The sequence below is a fragment of the Amblyraja radiata genome, chromosome 27 (assembly GCF_010909765.2).
Source record: "Amblyraja radiata isolate CabotCenter1 chromosome 27, sAmbRad1.1.pri, whole genome shotgun sequence".
Classification (NCBI taxonomy): domain Eukaryota; kingdom Metazoa; phylum Chordata; class Chondrichthyes; order Rajiformes; family Rajidae; genus Amblyraja; species Amblyraja radiata.
In genome coordinates this window covers 26524302-26539224 of record NC_045982.1, presented here as the reverse complement: position 1 = coordinate 26539224, position 14923 = coordinate 26524302, and the positions used below count along the sequence as shown (strand labels likewise).

The 14923-nt window shown below is 48.0% G+C and overlaps 1 protein-coding gene across 1 annotated transcript in view; it reads right to left on the bottom strand.

Annotated features, from left to right (window-relative positions):
* The window catches only part of col9a2 (collagen type IX alpha 2 chain), a 77966-nt gene extending 69511 nt beyond the window's left edge, over positions 1-8455 (bottom strand). Inside the window, exons 1-4 of the mRNA XM_033045494.1 lie at positions 8245-8455; positions 7168-7239; positions 6231-6266; positions 6054-6116 (exon numbers count right to left, since the gene is read on the bottom strand). Of these exons, the coding sequence (XP_032901385.1) occupies positions 6054-6116; positions 6231-6266; positions 7168-7239; positions 8245-8331 (258 nt within the window). The 5' untranslated portion in view covers positions 8332-8455. The remainder of the gene's footprint in view (positions 1-6053; positions 6117-6230; positions 6267-7167; positions 7240-8244) is intronic.
* Between the last annotated feature and the right edge of the window lie 6468 nt (positions 8456-14923).

Below are 14923 nucleotides of genomic sequence, written 5' to 3'. Positions count from 1 at the left end.
GTGTTACAGCGTGGAAACAGGCCCTTCGGCTCACCTTTCCCACATCCTTGATCCCGAACCATCAAAATCCCAACAATGTGTCTGAACATGAATGAGTGTTTAAGTTGTCATTTCCCCACCCCCCCCCCCCCCCGCCACTCGACTAAAGGCTCATGTTCTACAGCCTGACAGCCCATTCACACTTGGAGTTCTGGTCGTCCCATTACCAGAAGGGTGTGGATGCAGAAGATGTTGACCAGAATGCTGCCTGGATTATGAGGGATATTAGGTACAAGGTGAGGACTGACAAACTCAGATTGTTTTCTCTGGATCATTAGAGGTTGAGGGGAGACTGGGTACCTATATAAAATTATGAGAGGCCTAGGTACGGTACACAATCAGAAACCTTTCCCCCAGGGTGGAAATGTTAAAGACTAGAGGTGAGAGGGGCAAAGTTTAAAGGGGATATGCAGTGCAAGTTTTTTTACACAGAGGATAATGGGTGCCTGGAACGTGCTACCTGGGGTGGTGGTGGAGGCTGACAAGATAGTGGCGTTTAAGTAACTTTTGTTAGGCACTGTCAATGGAGGGATATGGATCATGCGCTGGCAGCTGAGATCAGTCCATCTTGGCATCATGTTCAGCACAGGCATTGACAACAAACAGGGCATCAAAAGCAATGTTCAACTTCTGTGAATGAATAAATAATGGGAAAAAACCCTTGACTGTCCAAAGTTGTATTTACTGCCAGGAATTGGTCCAAATCTTTCAAACCAAAAGGAGTAGAATCACATATTACGCTTGGGTTGTCTACAGCCCAATGGTATGAACAGTAAAGTAATTCTGGCCCAACACAGCCTTCTCTTCATCTCCCCCTACCCCCCAGTTGCACACACATTTCTCCCACCATCCCCCTCACCCTGTTCCTTTCCCCTCCTCGTTACACTAATTTTCCAGCCCCTGCCATCTCCGAGTTCCCTATTTCCCATTTCCCTTTAAATCCTGTACCATTCTCCCCCTGTCCCCTCCCATCCGCATCACTCCATCTAGCTTCACATTACAATCTTCCTCTTCTCTCTTTATGATTCACTCTTTGACTTCCTCTCTATCACGTGATCTCCTTTGCTTCAAAAGAACATTGGCATCACATCAAACCCATTCAGATTCTGTGTGTCGTAGGGTTGGCTTTCAAACCCCCTCATTCTGTAGGTTAAATGAAATAATTATTCACTTTGTCCCCTTGCTCTTTCACTATGGCCTCGAAAATATTCTACACAGGTATATGTCTGAGTCTGGATCAGTTGTAACCATGAATTAAATGATTTTGGGCCCTTAACACTCTCAAACTGTCTAATTGTTAACTTCAGTACAACACAATTCTCAACAGAGAGAATAGGAACTGCAGATGCTGGAATCTTGAGAAAAGTACTGGAAGAACTAAGCGGAACAGGCAGCATCTGAGTAGTCAATGGACAGACAACGTTTTGGGTCAGGACCTTTCTTCAGACTGATTGTAGAAGGAAGGGAGAAAGTTGGAAAAGAGAGGTGGGGGTGGGGCAAAACCTGGCAAGTGACCAACACTTTGTGTCTCTGCAATACATCATCACAGTCCACACACTCCACAGCCATCTTGACTGCACTCCTCCCACCCTGCCTTCATGCAAGGACTGCTCTCCATTCTTCCCCTTCCACAATCTTCTATACCTGTTCTGATGACAACTCATTCTAGATCAGTACTTCTGAGAGGGCAGTCTGACGAAGGGTCTCGACCCAAAACTTCACCTATTCCTTTTCTCCAGAGATGCTGTCTGACCCGCTGAGTTATTCCAGCGTTTTGCGTCTATTTTTCTTCTTTTCTGAACTCTTCACCATGGTCGATGGAACTCTCAAGTGCATTTGAACTATTTCCCACACTTTTCACCCCTTCCACTCGGGGGAAGAATAGTGGTTCTCAACCTTATTGCCATCTGCACCAGCCTCCATATTCTATGGAATGGCTGCTGTAATCTCCTGCACCTTCAACGTAATGCCACAACATCTCTCCTTCTCAACATACTGTTGGGGTGGCATCACATCTTGGTTTGGCAACAGCCCTGCGCAAGGCCGCAAGAAATTGCAGACAGTTATGGATGTAGCCCAGTCCATCACACAAGCCAGACTTCCCACCATTGACTCCTTCTGCATTTCACGCTGCCTCGGAAAAGCAGCCAATCAAAGACTTGTCCCACCCCAATTATTTTTTTCTTCTCCCTGCTCCCGTCCGGCTGAAGGTATGGAAGCTTGAAAGCGTTCACTGCCAAACTCAGGAACAGCTTCTTCCACTCTGTATCTTAATCTTCTGAACAGTCCTTCCATAGGCTATTGTGGATATATTTATGCACAAATGATGCACTACCACGCTGAGAACTATATTCTGTCTGCTGTAGCTTCCCATTGATTTTTCTATTGTACTTGAGTTTAACTTGATTATATTTGTATAATCTGCTCTGTTTGGATATAATGCAAAACAAAGCTGTTCACTACACTTCGGTACACGTGACAATAATAATAACCTGAACAATCTGAGGGGCCTCAATGGCTCCCAGTTCATTCTTTCATCTGCACCAGCAACCACTTAGCTTTTGCTGCTTTGAAACCACAGGACATGAAACGTTCTCCCTTTTATCACTTCCATTCCAACCATTCAGCACCCAAACTGCCTTCCAGGTTTTCAATTGATTGAAAGATGCAGCATGAAATAAGGCCCTTCTGCCCATTGCATCCTTGCTGACCATTAATCATCTGTTCACAATTGTTCTATGCTATCCCACTTCCGCAGCAACTCTGGGGGCGCTACACACCAGGGGCAATTTTACAAAGACTGATTAATTTACAAATGTGGGAGGAAACCGGAGCAGCTGGAGGAAACTCAGGCAGTCACAGGGAGAATGTGCAAACTCCACACAGACAGCACCAATGTGCTGCTCAATGGCGCTTCAATGTACTTCTCCCAATCATGGCTCAAGTTATAGAAAAGCCAAATGCTGCCTCGTTGGGTGCTTTGCCGAACGTCTCCATTAAGGTGATCTTGAATTTCCATTTGCCAACTCTCTATCCATCCCATTCCCATTTTGACCCTTCATGTTATTTCAACAAAGCCCAAAATAAACTTGAGGAACAATGTCTAATCTTGCAACTTCCCATTATAATCCTCGACTCAACACTGAATCCACCTTTGTATAATCGGCCTTTTCGGTTTGTATCAGAGCTGATGAAGGATCACCACCTGTGTTTCTCTTTCTATGGACAACTCCTGCCCTGATGAATCTTCCCTTTTTCATTTTAGATTTACAACATTAGCTGTGTTTTGGTTTTCCATTGATTTACATCTCATAGCTCCAGACTTTGCATTTGATATCCTTCCTCTCACCTTCTCTGTTTTCATTCATCTTCTTCTATATCTCCTCCAGACATATCATGTGCAACTCATAGTCTTTCATCATCCTCTCTTAGCCAGCACCACCACTGCTTAAATCAATCAAGGCTTCTTGGTTGGCCCCTATCACAGATATTCCTTTGATACTCTCCACCCTCCATCTTCCCTGCAGCTTAAAAAAACACTATTTCTAACGTCTTAATTCATCAAGGCATCAATCTGAAACCTAATTATATCCCTTGCCACAGAAGCTGCCCGACCTGCTGAGTCTTTCCTGCATTCTCTGTAGTTATTTCACTAATCATTAATGTAGCAAAGTTCACGAGGAATATGAAGATGTATAACCCTCATTTCACCAGCAGAAATCTAGCGAATGAACACTGCAGGTCAACCAGAATGGCCATGGGCCTCTGGAATACGGAGAGGAAGGCTGTATTTAATGCTCAGCTTGCCGTGAGCTGTTGTTGATTGCAGGCAAGGGAGATGGCTGCATGTTGTAGCCATGAAGACCTCCAGCATCATGAAGATCCAAATCCATTTCCAAATAGCTTGTGCTAGTCCACAATTTCAGGGAAGAAACACAGTGACATGGCATCTTGTAACCCAGTCCACAGCAGGCACACAACAGCATCAAAGATATTGACACGTTCAACTTACTACACCAAAAGATCATTCCTCATTGGTGCATGAGAATGCACAGTACATATGTTATTGATATAGAACAGTACAGCACATGAACAGGCCCTTTAGCCCACAATGTCCATGTTGATCATGATATGATCCTTATCCCTCCATTCCCAGCACATCCATGTGCCTACCTAAAGCCTCTTAAACCCCCTCATCATATCTGCATCCACCACCACCACTGGCAGCCACCGCCCTCTTTATAAAACACTTGCCCTACACATCTCCTTTGAATTTTGCCCTTCACAACCTTTAAGCTATATCCTCTCATCTTTGATATTTCCATCCTGTGGGGAAAAAAGGTTCTGACTGTCTACCCTATCTATGCCTCTCATATTTGCACATGAAGTGTGCACATTTTTTAGGTTTTAGGTTGTCGATTGTGCAATGTCTCAGCATACAGAGAATACACTGTGCAGATTGTCATTCTCAGCATATCAATCATGCGCAGTTTACATTGAATGCACATAGCTGACTTTCCCAGTTCACTGGGCACTGGCAGTTCTGATCCTGATATATTGGATATACAAAACGTTGGTGCTTGGGCTTTACACACTGCGGGCTGGCAGTTGAATGCAGCCTAGTGGCTGTACACACTGCTGGCTCACAGCTCTATGGATCAACACAGTGCTGTTTCTTACTACTTGACGAGTACAGCAATGAAGGTTTGCTGGACAAACACGAGATTTTCATTCCTGGTACATTGGTTCCACATTCAGATTATCTGTGAAGGTTTTCAGTTCATTGAAGGACATTTCTCAGTCCTAGGCAAAGTAGTTTTGCAGGTCCTTCGACGTAGAGATTCCGAGTGTCCCACCACATGGGTCGCACTCCATTTATTTTCTCCACTCACTGTATTTACACAAAGCAGCTTCTCCACTTCCAGGGGGGGGGCAAAGTGTAGCTTCTCATGATCTGGAATACACACACCGTTTCAGCTTGCTGGACGTGCCCAGCACTCAACTCACTAGTGTACATGGTTCAGATATCAGTGCACGAAGTATACATAGTACAGGTTCCCAGCTCACTGCTGCTCACAGTTCATTTTCTTAGTGTATCGAGGGATGACACAGTGGTGCAGTTGGTAGAGTTGCTGCCTCACAGCACCAGTGACCCAAGTACGATGCTGATCTTGGGTGCTGCCTGTGTGGAGTTTGTACGTTCTCCACGGGTGCTCCAGTTTTATCTCACATCCCAAATATATGGTTGTAGGTTAATTGGCTTCTGTAAATTCCCCCTAGATTTTATGAGATAGTAGGATAAAGGAACTCGTGTGAACAGGTGACCGTTGGTCAACGTGGGCTCAGTGGGCCAAAGGGCCTGTTTCCATGCTGTATCTTTCAATCAATCCATGAAGCAGACACGGTGCAGGCTCTCAGTCAATGCATGAAGTTGACACGACGCAGGCTCTCAGTCAATGCAGGAAGCAGACACAACGCAGGCTCTCAGTCAATGCAGGAAGCAGACACAACGCAGGCTTTCAGTCAATGCTGGAAGCAGATTACCAGTTCACTGGTGGTTGACAGCACAGGCTCGTCACACAGGTTGCCACTTTATTGGAAGCAGCCAGTGCAGATTCACAGTACATGGGCTGTACACCACTTCACGTGGGTGCATGTGGCATAAGATACATGGAGTGGACACAACTTCTCAACTCATTGGATGGATGTAGATCCGATTCATCACAACTCTAGGAACGTCTGCAGAATAAAACCGGAAGTACTGCGCACAAAGCTAACGAGGCTTCGAGTAAATTTATTACACTAATTGAATTTATAATCCAAGAGATGGGACTCTTTCCAAGTTTCAGCACATTCCATGACTCTGGTGTCTTCAAAGGAATGAGGAAGGGGAAATAATATATTTATAATGTCTGACCCAGGCCCAAGTACAAGAGGCTTCCTCCTGGCCTCTGAGAAACACTGTTAACTCCCAGCTTTAAACACTGCCAATGGCGCACTTCATAGCTACTTACATCATAGCCTGGGTCTCCTTGGGCCCCGTCTGCTCCCGCGGCACCCGTGTCCCCTTTTGGTCCCTAAACGCAGGGGAAGCAAGTTAGCGCACTTTAAATAGGAACGGTTATAATAGTCTTTCTGTCGGGCCAGCTGCTGGCTGGAAGGTCGTCGTTCAATGAAGGAGATGGACTTACCGGAGATCCGGGAGAGCCAAGGGCCCCGGGCTCGCCCTGTAGAGAGAAACAACACGCATGTGTCAGCACCGCAAGACACCTTTCTTGGGGAAACAGTCAGCCCGTTATTGTCTCGCAGCCACACACTCACGTTAGAGAGGAGACACAAGGAACTGCAGATGCTGGAACGTTGAGCAAAACTCAAAGTGCTGGAGGAACTCAGCAAGTTAGAGACGGGTTAGTTATGGGTAGGGAACAGGTTTTAACACAAGATTCTACTGCTAATCCATTGCTTCCTAATATTCATCTGCCTTTATATTTTCCACTGTCTTTATGTAAATCGCTCTGCACGTCTCGGTTATACCTTAAACTGAGTCTGAAGAAGGGTCTCGACCCGAAACGTCATCTATTCATTCGCTCCATAGATGCTGCCTCACCCGCTGAGTTTCTCCAGCATTTTTGTCTACCTTCGATTTTTCCAGCATGTGCAGTTCCTTCTTAAACCTTCAACTGGTTTAATCGGTTTGCTTTAGATTTTACAATTATAACCCCGATTAAATAAAACTCCCGATTGGAAACGTCGCCGGCCCATTCCCTCCACGGATGCTGCCTGACCCGCTTGGTTACTCCAGCACTTGGTGTTTAGCTCAAGATGCCAGCGTCTGCAGTTCCTTTACTCCCAACTTACTTAAGTCCAGTTAAGGTCATTCTGAAAACCTCCGTTTAAACGGACGCCATCCTATAGAAAGGTCGAGTCTCAAATGTTCAGAATAGTGGGACTAATAATTTGCTTGTGACATTAGTGGGTTTTAGTGGCTTGCCCCGGGGTCGGGAGAGGGGGCCCTCTGGCTGCCGCCCGTGTCGGTGCAACTGCCGCGGTCTGGCACCTGGGACAAAGCGGCCCTTTGTCAAAGTGCGCTCAGTACACACACACCGCCGCCAACACGTCCACACTCACATCGATTCCGTCTGCTCCAGGGATACCCGCGGCGCCCGGCGAACCCACCGCGCCTCGTTCCCCTATCGGACCCTGCCCGGTGAAAGAGAGAGCATTAAACAGGATGGAGCCAGAAACTTCTGAAACAGAAACATAACATAACATAGACATCGGCGTGGCCCGGGGGCCTCTGTTAATGAAACGTTCACATTTTAAAATCTTCGATGCATAGAATCGGAGAGGGATAACTGGACGCCGCGAGAGTCGGGGCTGATGCAAAGTGACAAAGTCAGGCACAAACTCAGCAGGTCAGGCAGTATCCCTGGAGAATAATATGCACAGGTGATGTTTTCAACCCAAAACCTCTCCTGTGCATGTTCTGCAGAGATGCTGCCTGGTCTGCTGAGTTACTCCAGCACTTGGTATAAACCAGCACCTTGTGTGTACGCGATGGCAACTCCGTGCACGGTTCTAGGCGGGTTTTGCCCGCTGGTGTAGTGAGGTGACGGTCGGGTGTTGAGTGCGCTAACCCAGCGCCTTAGCCCCGCTTCTCTCCCTTCACACTGACCCTGGTCTCCGCCCGCGGAGAGAGCCGCGTTCGCTGGACGCAGTCTAACGTCTGATACACCAGAGCTCCGCGCCCTCCACACCCGCACAAACACAACACGATCCACACCAAAGTGAGCGAATTCAACATCCCCCGGCTAATCTTCATTTAAAGCAGGTGGCAGACGGAGGATTGGCGCTGTAGACTCGCTCCGGTCTCGGTCCGTCCCATCGGGGTTCACTGATCCATTGACTCCGACTGTTAGCTGGCCCGGCTGCGGCTAAAATCGGACAAAATTGTGGCCGCAGATTTGCGGGATTCCCCCTCGCTGGTTGTCAGATACCGACTCTACCTGCGACTGCCCGTGACACACTCCAGAGAGAATTGAAGAGGCGAGAGCAACAGTGACACAGCCAAGAGAGGCAAACAAACTGCAAAAAAGTGGAATTTAGTCCCACTAACTTTTAACCAAAAGCTGCCTTTCTAAGCAAACAAGTCTAAGAATGTGACCGAGCTGTTGCGTTGACCCGTGCCCCTTCCCCTCGACTTACTTGGGCAAGGCACAAGCAGATGACTTGCAAGAGGACAGCGAACCGGAGCGATCCGGGACGGGACCACGCATTAGAGAGGCTGCCCATGGCCGTGGTGTCTCTCCGTCTGAACCAGGGGCAAATGTTACAAATCCACGCGTCTCTCCCCGGGGCTGCGGCAAGCAGTCAAGAGACCCTCGGAGAAAGATCGGACCAGCCCAAATCACTCAAATCCTTGCAAAGAGCTGAGTGGGTGGAGTGCCCAGCCGGAGGGGGCGGGGTAAGGTGAGGCGACTGGAGATTGTGAAGCGGCCGGGAGCTTCGCTCATTCACCGTGTCCCAGTGTATCCGTTCCCAGGACATTCCAGAGGGAGGGGATTGAGAGACAACTCGTAAACGGGAACCTGCTCAGAGTCTGTGGAGCATATTTCAAATAGGCACAAACCTGGAACAACGATGAACGCATCATAAGGTACAGGGGCTAGATGCGGCCATTCGGCCTTTCGATCCTGCTCCATCATTCCAAGTCCGTCATTCCTGAAATCCAAGTCCATAGCTCTATGAAATTCAAGTCTATAGTTATCTGAGAGTGGCAATACAGGTAGGTAGGGTAGTAAATAAGGTTCATGGTTTGCTTGCCATCATCAGTTGGGGCATTGAAGATAAGAGTCAGGAAGTCATGATACAGTTTTATAGACCGCATTTGGAATATTCACAAGTTATAGTAGAATTAGGCCGTTCGGCCCAACGAGTCCACTCCACCATTCAATCATGACTGATCTATGCCACCTAATTCCATTTTCCTGCCTTCTCCACATAACCCTTGACACCCATTCTAATCAAGAACTTGTTTATCAATGCCTTAAAAATATCCACTGATGGTCTCCACAGCCCTCCGTGGCGGAGTTCCGCAGATTAACTACCTACTAACTAAAGAAGTTCCTCATCATCTTTTTAAAAGAGCGCCCTTTAATTCTGAGGCTTTGTCCTCTGGTCCTAGACTCTCCCACCAGTCCTTTCCACATCCACTCTATCTATGCCTTTCAATATTCTGTAAGTTTCAATGAGGTCCCCCCTCAACTTTCTAAACTCCAGCGAGTAGAGGCCCAGAGCTATCAAACGCTCATCATATGCTAACCCACTCATTGCACGCAGTTCTGGGCGACCCTTTACAGGAAGGATATGGAGGCTGTTGAGAGGGTGCCAGAATGATGCCTGGACTAGAGGGGATTCGCGACAAGGACAAATGCATAGTTTTCTCTGGAGTGTGGAAGTTGGGAGGGAAACCTGGTCAAAGTATTTAAAATTATGAGAGGCATAGTTAGGGTAGACAGAATCTTTTCCCAAGGTGGAAACGTCCAAGACTAGAGGGCACAGCTTTAGGGTGGGCAGATGGGACGAGCTTAGATGGGGCATCTTGGTCGGCATGGACGAGATAAGCCAAAGGTCCTGTATCCTTTCTACACACATCATATTCCAGTTGTTGTCTTACCGAGGCTTTGACTGATACTGATCAGCGGGTACATTGCTGGAGCAATGGCCCATGGAAGTTGTTGGTATTGGTTTATTATTGTTACCTGTACCGAGATATAGCAACACAATTTGTTGGTCGTCTATCCAGTAAAACTATACTATGTATGAGTATAATCAAACCATACACAAGTACAACAGGTTGAGCAAAGAGAAAAACACCAGAGTGCAGAATATAGTGTTACAGCGCTGGAGCATTCTTCTAGCATAGAAAAAGTCCAATGTTCACAATGAGGCAGGTTGGGAGCTCAGGACTTTAATGGTCCTATGGGAGGACCATTAGGCAGTCTGATATTAGGGGGGAGGGAATTGTATCTGAATCCGCTGGTGGACACTTAATGACAGTGGCATTAATGGAGTTTAGGGCCAATATGTGTGAAGTGATGCATTTTGAGAGGTCTAATAAGAGTATAACACACCCAATGAATGGCAGAACCCCCAGGGGTATTGGGGAACAGAGGGACCTTTGTGTATCAATGCGTGGATTCCTAATGATGGCAGCACAGTTGGATTAGGTGGTGAAGAAGATACACAGGATACTAGACTTCATTAGACAGGGAATAAGAGCATGGAAGTTATATACAGAAATGTGGTCAAGCACAGCTGGTGTATTCTGGTCATCACAACGTAGGAAGGACATGAATGTATAGGAAAGGGTGCAGAGGAAATTTACTAAGATATACCTGGGAGGAATGTTTCACATGAGGAGAGAGTGGACATGCTGTTTCATTTTCCTTGTGAAGAGGCTTAGTGGACACCTGATAGAGGGATGCAACATTATGAGGGGTATAGATATGGTGTTTTGTTAGAAACTTTCACCCATAACAGATACAGTATGCCTAAAACATGGGCAGGGGGTACAGAAGTACAATACAATACAATACCATTTATTGTCATTTGAGCCTCAGTGAGGCTCAAACAAAATTCCGTTTCCACAGCCATACAAAGACAATTTCCTACAGACATACTGTATCTGTTATGGGTGAAAGTTTCTAACAAAACACCATATCTACATCGAATGGCCTACTCCTGCACCTAATTTCTATGTTTCTATACACACAATTTAATTCACACAAACATCCATCACAGTGAACCCACTGTGATGGAAGGCAAAGTATTTTCTCTCCCCTGTTCTCCATTTCTCTCCCGATGTCCAATCCCCAGGCGGGCGATGATAAGTCACACGGCCATTTGTAGGCCATGCCGGGCGATTTACGGCCCCGCTCCCGGTCTAAAAGTCACAAAGTTGGAGCCCCCGGCGGGCGCTGGAATGTCCCATGGCCATGAAGCCGCGCCGGGCGATGTACGTCCCCGCTCCGGGTCGTTCCAACCCCGCGACACGGGCTGGAGAAGTCGCGTTGCGGGAGCTCCGGGAAGCGGTCTCTCTCTCCCCCCGGACCTGCGAGCTCCCGATGTCCCAGTCCACCGGACCTACGGCTGCGATGCTGGAGCCTCCGGGCCCCAGGAGTCGAGTCGCAGCAGCGAGTCACCACCGCTCCCCACGCTCCGAGGCTGGCCAGCCCCACGATGGTGATTAGTCCGCAGCTCCGCAGTCTCCCGAGCCCCCGGGTCGTTCAGGTTGCAGGCCGCTCCACGGTGCTAGGCCCCAACGACAACGGAGACCCGACAGGGAAAAGGTCGGGTCTCCCGGACAGGGAAGAGATTTTAAACAGTTTCCCCCACCCCCCCCCCCCCCCCCCCCCCCCCCCCCCCCCCCCGCCCCCCACATATACACATTTAAAACCAGTATTAAAAAAACACCAACACTACATTTAACTAGACAAAAAATATTTTAAAAGGCAGACAGGCTGTAGGGGGCGCTGCAACGGGTGAGTCGCGCCGCCAAGAGGCTTGGTCTGTATCTGAGGACATTTCTTTTATCCAGAGGCTGGCTGAAACGTGGAACAGATTATCTTCAAAGGTGCTGGAGGCAGGTACTCTTGCAACAAGCCAAACACTTGTATTTCCACTGTGAAAAAGATTACTGCCAAGTGCTGGTAGATGGGGATTAGTATAGATGGGTACATAGCATGAACATGATAGGTCAAAAGGCTGATTTCTTTGACGTATGACTCTGAACCTTGTGTCTTTGTACATTAACACTTCCTAATCTAACACCATTCAAAAAATCATTGCTTTTATGTTTTTTTTCTATCAAAGTGAATGGCTTTATATTTATCAACATAGTACTGCATCTGCCATGGTTTGAACCATCCACTCAATATATAATTGTCGCATCTTCCTCAATTACAATCCTATTTAGTGTTGTGAACACTCTTCACAATATTATACTCTGTTCTATCTTGAAAAAGGGTCCTGACCCTGTGCATTTGCTCCACGTGCTGCTTGGACACAAAGTACTGGAGAAACGCAGCGGGTCAGGCAGCATCTGTGGAGAACCGAAGTGATGTTTCGGTTTGGGGCTATTCTTCAGACTGATCGGGGAGAAAACTGGAAGAGAAGAGGGTTAGGACACAATCTGGTGAATAATAGATGAATACAGGTGAGGCAATTTTTGATAGGCAGATAGTTGGACTAAGGCCAGAGATGAAAAGACTAAAGGGCCTGTCCCCACATTCACGACATAATTCACGACCTCTGCCGAGTTTGCCCATTGACTCATACTCGCAGCATGGTCGTCACAAGGACGTAGGAGGTCGTAGGAGGTCATAGGTAGGTCGTAGGCAGGTCATAGGTACTCGTGGCATCAAGTAGGTCGGGGCGTTTTTCTAGCCTGATGAAAAATGTCCACGACCACGAGTAAAAAGGGTCGTGAATTAGGTTGTGAAAGTGGGACAGGCTCTTAAAGGTGTGAGAAGGATAGAAGATCCACAAATTGTGAAGACAGATGAAGGGATGTAGGTGGAAGGGGAGAGGAGAAATGGATGTGAGTCCAGGTGAGGCATAGGGAAGAGAGGGCTGAAAATAAAAGTGGGGGGGGGGGGGGGGTGGGGGGCAGATATAATCTGACCCAGTCGGGATGCTCCACAAATCAAAACACACTCTTCCCATACCAACGTAAACTGCAGATGCTGTAATCTTGAGCAAAAAATAAGATGCTCGAGTAACTCAACAGGTTAGGCAGCATCTGTGGAAGGGGAAGGGCCTGAACATGAAGCAAATCCTGTTGGTTGTCACCTCTGCTACAAGAAAAGCAGCAGAGAGATGAATGAGATGCTCAGTGGTTGGTGGACGCGGAGGTTGGTGGGGTGAAAGATGAGGACTGGGGAACTCCTCGGAGCGAGGTTGGAGTTTCTCCAGTCCTCATCTTTCACCCACCAACCTCCGCGTCCAACACAACAGACAAAGGTTCACCTGTATCTCCTCCAACCTCATCTACTGCATCCGCTGCTCTAGATGTCAGCTAATTTACATCGGTGAGACCAAGCGTAGGTTGGGCGATCGTTTCGCCGAACACCTCCGCTCAGTCCGCCTTAACCTACCTGACCTCCCGGTGGCTCAGCACTTCAACTCCCCCTCCCATTCCCAATCCGACCTCTCTGTCCTGGGTCTCCTCCATTGCCAGAGTGAGCAACAGCGGAAATTGGAGGAACAGCACCTCATATTCCGTCTGGGGTCCTTGCGCCCTTATGGCATCAACATTGAATTCCCCCAATTTGGCTAGCCTGTGCTGTCCCCTCCCCTTCCTTCACCCTCTAGCTGTCTCCTCCCACCCTCCCATCCGCCCGCCCTCGGGCTCCTCCTCCTCCCTTTTTCCTTCTTTCTTTCCCCACCCCCCATCAGTCTGAAGAAGGGTTTCGGCCCGAAACGTCGCCTATTTCCTTCGCTCCATAGATGCTGCTGCACCCGCTGAGTTCCTCCAGCAATTTTGTGTACCTACATCATTCTCTAATATTTCCACCACCTTCAATGTGATCCCATCACCGATCGCATGTTACAGCTCAGGTTTCCACAGTGACCACTCTCTCCTCAACTCCTGGGTGCGCTCAACCTTTCCCACCCAAACCATGATACTTTCCCCTGCAACCGCAGGAGATGTAACTACCTGTCCCTACACCTCCTCCCTCACTTCCAGTCAGGGACCCCACAGTTCATCCAGGCAAAACAAAGGTTCACCTGCATCTCCTCTAACCTCATCTGCTGAATGTGGCGAGACCAAGTGTGGGTGAGGTGGTGACCGTTTCACCAAAGACGCATTTGATCTGCCAGGGCCTCGGGATCCCTCTGGATCGAACCATTTAAACTATCTGCAACCCAACGGTGTGAACACTGGTGTTGATGTGATTCCTCAAAGCATTTCTCACATTGTTTTGGTGAGTAACTTGGAGCTGTTGGTGGTGCTGGAAAAGTATATTAAAACAGCATTGTGCAAAATATCAGGTAGACAAAAATGCTGGAGGAACTCAGCGGGTGAGGCAGCATCTAAGGAGCGAAGGAAATAGGCAACGTTTCGGGCCGAAACCCTTCTTCAGACTAATGTGAGGGTAGGGGGGTGGGAAGAAGAAAGGAAGAGGAGGAGCCAGTGGGCTGACAGAGAGCTGAGAAGGGGAGGAGAAAGTAAGGACTACCTGAAATTAGAGAAGTCAATGTTCATACCGCTGGGGTGCAGACTGCCCAAGCGAAATATGAAGTGCTGCTCCTCCAATTTACAGTGGTCCTCACTCTGGCCATGGAGGAGGCCGAGGACAGAAAGGTCGGATTCGGAATGGGAGGGGTAGTTGAAGTGCTGAGCCACCGGGAGATCAGGTTGGTTATTGCGAACCGAGCAGAGGTGTTCAGCGAAGCTATCGCCAAGCCTTCGCTTGGTCTCACTGATGTAGATCAGCTGACATCTAGAGCAGCGGATGCAACAGATGAGGTTGGAGGAGGTGCAGGTGAACCTCTGCCGCACCTGGAAAGACTGCTTGGGTCCTTGAATGGAGTCAAGGGGGGAGGTGAAGCAACAAGTGTAGCATTTTTGCGGTTTACAGCATCTGCAGTTCCTTCTTAAACACTGCAAAATACCCGTCTGTTACTGTCTGTGTTTGCATGAGATACTTAGCAGAGTTGTATAGGTGGCAGGGTGTGTAAGCTGAGACATTTTGAGTTGGGTTGGAGTGCGCTTACAACCTTTAAGGTGATGGTTATGGTTAGAAGGGAAAGATTTAAGATGGGAGGGGAAAGATTTTAAAGAGACCTGATGGGCAACCTTTTCACACAGAGGGTAGTA